The sequence below is a fragment of the Triticum aestivum genome, chromosome 6A (genome assembly GCF_018294505.1).
Source record: "Triticum aestivum cultivar Chinese Spring chromosome 6A, IWGSC CS RefSeq v2.1, whole genome shotgun sequence".
NCBI classification, from domain to species: Eukaryota; Viridiplantae; Streptophyta; class Magnoliopsida; order Poales; family Poaceae; genus Triticum; species Triticum aestivum.
This window is the reverse complement of record NC_057809.1, coordinates 11,170,034-11,175,961: the sequence shown is the minus strand read 5'-3', so window position 1 is coordinate 11,175,961 and position 5,928 is coordinate 11,170,034. Positions and strand designations below refer to the sequence as shown.

Genomic DNA, 5,928 nt, shown 5'->3' with positions numbered 1-5,928 from the left:
GGGTCCTGCTAGCCCAGCACTACTGCTCTGGAACACTTGACTGGTCGGCATGTGACTCACTTCGTTCCTATGTCTGTCCCTTCAGGGAAATGTCACGCGGTGACATCCGGAGTCCTGCCTAGCCTGCTACAGCCCGATTCACCGGAGTCCTGTTAGCACAGTGCTACTGCCCGGATTCACACACTGCTGACTGACATGCTCCATGTTGATTCATGTATGCCTGTCCCCGTAAGTTAGTGCCACTTTGGGTTCACGACTAGTCATGTCGGCCCGAGTTCTTTGTCATATGGATGCTAGCGACACTATCATATACGTGAGCCAAAAGGCGCATACGGCCCCAGGCTAGGTAAGGTGGCACCCGTGGGAATACCGTGTGTGAGGCCGCAAAGTGATATGATGTGTTACATGCTAGATCAGTGTGACTTAGGACCGGGGTCCTGACACTTTGCATGCAAACGTGACCTAAGAAGAAAGAAATAAATAAAGAAAGATAAGATAAGATAAGATAAGAAAGGAAAAAAGAAGGGGAAAAAAGAAAACCAGGCAAACCAAAGAAAGAAACAGGTTTACTGAGTGCTCTGTGACAGGCACTCAGCAAACATTTTTGGATGTAAAAAAGAAAACAAAATTCTTTTCCAAGTGTCTATCTGTTGACACTTGGCAAACTACGACTTGCCGCTACAATGCCGTCATTTGCGGAGGTAAAGGGCACATATCTCTGGGATTTGCCAAGTGCCCTATTTAGCTTGCCGTGTGTTTTCTCTTTGCCGAGTCTTTTTCTTTGTGCCACTTAGTGAAGGCCCATGCTTGTCGTGTGTCTTGTGGTTTCCGGGTATTTTCTTTCTCGCACTCATGAAATGACGTGTTTGTCGAGTACCGGAAAAACGATACTTAGAAAATAGGCATACACTAGGAAAATAGCTCGATTGAGCTAGCGCTACTACTTACTGATGTTTCGAGGTTATGTTTCTATTTGCAACCACATTATATGCATTTCAGCATCCATAATGTACTTGACACATGCTAGTGCATTTTATTTCATGTGCTTTGAAAATGGAAATCCTTTGAGCTGGATTTCTTCTAGAAAGGACTACATATATAAAGAGTGACTATGGTACACAATGTTGTAATTTTGCATATTATATACACTTCTCCTCTTGTCAGCTAGTTCTCCTAGGGTCCTGCAAATAGCAATAGGTGGGACAGGCTGAGTGGGAATTGTTTTGGGAAAAAAGTTATAATACCCTTTCAGTCAGTCCAAAGTTCAGCAGGTGCCCAACGCCTTCGACGTTTGCTGTTGGTGCTTTTGACCACCTCCCCAGAAAGTATCGCAGTGGAATGAACACATTTGGGTGCACCATCGGCCTAATTATGTGTGCACAAATCCCACCATTCATTTTCAAAGTAGTGGAAACTACATTCATATACCACATCTCCCATCTCCCATCAAAGATGCACCCAATAGAGTTTGGGGCTCTGATAGTAGCTTGAGTATAGCTCAAACACAATGCTCTCTCCGGAGTGGCATGGGACTTGATTAATGATGAAACTGGTCGACACAGTCACCTGCTTGTGAAACTTTCCCAAGACGTTGCTGGTGTAGAGGCCAACGTCCTAGCACTCAATGTTATAATCACATGTTTCGAGAATGAAATGTAGTAGTGCAAATGTTTTAGTACATAAGAGGTTTGCGTCAAACAATACATGTGCTCACGTTTCCCTACAACTATTAAGGATCTGCATAGGCAGTGTGCATCTTGCTATGCAGAAGGCGAGAGGTAACTCTTCATAGTTGGATCGCTTGATGCAGTGCTAAGAGTCAACAAAAAATTAAACTTGACAAAACAAGTTGACATAAAGAGTAGGTACAACCTCAACGTTGCAACTAACTCACGAAACAAATAGAGCATGGAAGAGATCCATAATAACAATAACAATGACTAAAATTGCCTTTAGTAAAACAGGAACATTGAGACCAAATGTCTCATCTTATTGATGATATGTCATGTACACATGTTATTTTTTTGCAGGTAATCCATCCATCTTATTAACCATTCCAAAACTAAATAAAAAAAGATGACACATGTAGTTGGTCATGCGCTACCTGTGGAATTCCTCTCCCTTCTTACATATTCATAGACGAGTATTGTGTCCATTGTAGATCTGGGTGCGGGGGTTCCCTTGGGACCTCGCCATGTCAAGCCATCCCTCCTGCTGCTGTCACAATGCCTGATACATCGGAGACCCCATGTCCATGCCGCCGGTGACATATGGTGCCTGGGCTTGGTAGACTGGCGGCTGCCCAGTTATTTTCGTGATGCGCTCCCTCAGGCTCTTAAGGATTAACTCTAACTTCCGGGCCATGGTTGTGAACTCCTCGATGTTTCCTGGGAGGTGTCCACTGACCATGGCCTTGTGCAAGAGAATCCTGGCCTCACGGTCCTCGTGCTCGCACCTAATCTTCTCTACCTGATGTCGGAGTTGTATGAGGCGCCGGCTAAGAATGGTCTCCTGGTCCATCTTCTTCTTTAGCTGTTGCACCTCTGGCATGCTCTTGAACCGACTTAGGATAGCCATCGCCTCGGCATGGGATGGGAACACCTCTGGCACCATTGCACCCTCACCATACACCAGCACGCAGGCCTTGGCGTTGCACAAGGTGGCCACCTCACCGGCCTTCTTCATCAGGTTCTTGGTACGCTTCTTCAAGGTATTGATCCGCGTCGAGTCATTGCGGATATACCGGAGGGCCACCTTCTTGCGAGCCATTGTCAGCTAAGGGGAAAATCTGCAAAGGAAGGAAAATTGCTAGTTTGGGTGAGTCAGAAGCAAGGAAGGTAGGGTGGATTTATAGTGGCGGGCTTGCTAGGATGAGGAAGCTAGAACCATGTCGATGGAGGATATGATAGATTTCGGGGCCAAACTTAATTGTGCCCAGCTGTAACTTTGTTATATATCAAAAAAAATTAGACTTACTTCCTAAGACCGCAGATTTCGTCAATCAATTTGAAATTTCTCGTCAATCGCTGGAGAAAATATATGGAAGGTTTCTCTGAAGAGGCACATGCATCTTATTATTAGGACATGCCTATTTTACCAAAATGTATTGCCAAACTATTTTTGCAGTTTAATTCTATCCAAAATTGGATGGTTATTCAAAATATAGATCATCCCATCTACCACTGATTCCTTTGTATCTAAATTAAGAAAATATTTTTAGAGTAGATTCTGGTAGTCCTTGACATGCATACTGCTACCTCTAGAGCTTGCGTTGATTTTTCCCTTGAAGAGGAAAGGTTGATGTCGCAAAGTAGAGTAAGTATTATCCTCTGTTTTGAGAAACAATGTATAAATCCAGTAGGAGACAACACAACAAGCCACCGAATACCTGCACAAACAAACACCAACTTGCACCCAACGCGACAAAGGGGTTGTCAATCCCTTCACGGTTATTTGCAAAGTGAGATCTGATATAGATGGATCAACGGTAAAGTAATATTTTTGGTATTTTTGGTTCATGTAATGGAGACTAAAAGATTGCAAAGGAAGTAAATTGACTAAAATTATAGATCGGAAACTTATATGATGGAAAATAGACCCGGGGGCCATAGGTTTCACTATAGGCTTCTCTCAAGATAGAAATTATTACGATGGGTGAAAAATTACTGCTGAGCAATAGATAGAAAAGCGCGAAGTTATGACGATATCTAAGGCAATGATCATGAATATATGCATCACGTCTGTGTCAAGTTGTCCTAAACGATTCCGCATCTACTACTATTATTCCACACATCGACCGACTCCTGCCAGCATCTAGAGTATTAAGTTCATAAGAACAGAGTAACGCGTTAAGTAATACGACATGATGTAGCGGGATTAACTCAAGGAATATGAGGAAAACCCCATCTTGTTATCCTCGTTGGCAACAATATAATATGTGCCTTGCTGCCCCTACTATCATTGGGAAAGGACACCGCAAGATTGAACCCAAAGCTAAGAACTTCTCCCATTGCAAGAAAAACCAATCTAGTTGGCCAAACCAAATCGATAGTTCGAAGAGACTTGCAAATATATCAAATCATGCATATAAGAATTCAGAGGAGATTCAAATAATATTCATAAGTTGATCATAAATCAAAAATTAATCGGATCTCGGCAAACATAACGCAAAAGAGTATTACTGCGAATAGATCTCCAAGAACACCGAGGAGAACATGGTATTGAGAATCAAAGAGAGAGAAGAACCCATCTAGCTACTAACTATGGACCCGTAGGTCTGTGGTAAACCACCCACGCTTCATCGGAGGGGCAACGATGTTGATGTAGAAGCCCTCCATGATCGAATCCCCCTTCGGCAGGATGCCGGAAAAGGACCCAAGATGGGATCTCATGGGTACAGAAGGTTGCGGCGGTGGAAAAGTGGTGTCATGGCTCCCCTAGAAGTTTTCAATGTATTTGAGAATATATAGGGGGGAGATCTAGGTCAGGGGGTTAGTGAGGGGCCCTACCCCTTGGGCGCGCCCTCCACCCTTGTGGCCGCCTCGTGGCTCTTCTGACTTGCACTCCAAGTCTCCTGGGTGTCTTCTGGTCCAAGAAAAATCATCGCGAAAGTTTTATTCCGTTTGGTATTCCATTTCCGTGGAACTCTAAAACAAGGAAAAACAAGAACTAGCACTGGGCTCTAGGTTAATAGGTTAGTCGCAAAAATCATATAAAATGGCATATAAAACATCCAAAACAGATAATATAATAGCATGGAACAATAAAAAATTATTACTTTGGAGACGAATCAAGCATACCCAAGCTTAATTACTGCTCGTCCTCGAGTAGGTAAATGATAAAAACAGAATTTTTTATGTGGAATGCTACCTAACATATTTATCCATGTAATTCTCTTTATTGTGGCATGAATGTCCAGATCCATAAGATTTAAAACAAAAGTTTAATATTGACATAAAAACAATAATACTTCAAGCATACTAACAAAATAATTATGTCTTCTCAAAATAACATGGCCAAAGAAAGCTTATCCCTACAAAGTGATATAGTCTGGCTATGCTCCATCTTCATCATAACAAATATTCAAATCATGCACAACCGCGATGACAAGCCAAGCAATTGTTTCATACTTTTGATGTTCTCAAACCTGTTCAACTTTCACGCAATACATGAGCATGAGCCATGGACATAGCACTATAGGTGGAATAGACAGTGGTTGTGGAGAAAAAGAAGAAGGAGATAGTCTCACATCAACTAGGCATATCAACGACCTATGGAGATGCCAATTAATAGATATCAATGTGAGTGGTGGGTAGGGATTGCCATGCAACGGATGCACTAGATCTATAAGTTTATGAAAGCTCAAAAAAAGAAAACTAAGTGTGTGTGCATCCAACTTGCTTGCTTATGAAGACCTAGGGCATTTTGAGGAAGCCCATCATTGGAATATACAAGCCAAGCTCTATAATGAAAAATTCCCACTAGTATATGAAAGTGATATCATAGGAGACTCTCTATCATGAAGATCATGGTGCTACTTTGAAGCACAAATGTGGCAAAAAGGATAGTAACATTGTCTCTTCTCTCTTTTTCTCTCATTTTTTTTCTTTTTTGGGCCTTCTTATTTTTTTATTTGGACTTTCTCCCTTTTTTTATTTCCTCACATGGGACAATGATCTAATAGTGAAGATCATCACACTTTTATTTAGTTACAACTCGATACTAGAAAAAAAGTATGACTCTATGTGAATTCCTCCGGCGGTGTACCGGGACGTGGAATGAATCAAGAGCGACATGTATAAAAAATGATGAACGGTGGCTTTGCCACAAATACGATGTCAACTCCATGATCATGCAAAGCAATATGACAATGATGGAACGTGTCGTAATAGACAGAATAGTGGAAAGTTGCATGGCAATATATCTCGG

General features: G+C 42.0%; 1 protein-coding gene across 1 annotated transcript; it reads right to left on the bottom strand.

Annotated features, from left to right (window-relative positions):
- Window positions 1–2,220: 2,220 nt before the first annotated feature.
- On the bottom strand, window positions 2,221–2,769 carry LOC123129963 (agamous-like MADS-box protein AGL80). Its single transcript, XM_044549918.1, has one exon. It carries the CDS (start codon window positions 2,767–2,769, stop codon window positions 2,221–2,223), a length of 549 nt encoding a protein of 182 aa, XP_044405853.1.
- Between the last annotated feature and the right edge of the window lie 3,159 nt (window positions 2,770–5,928).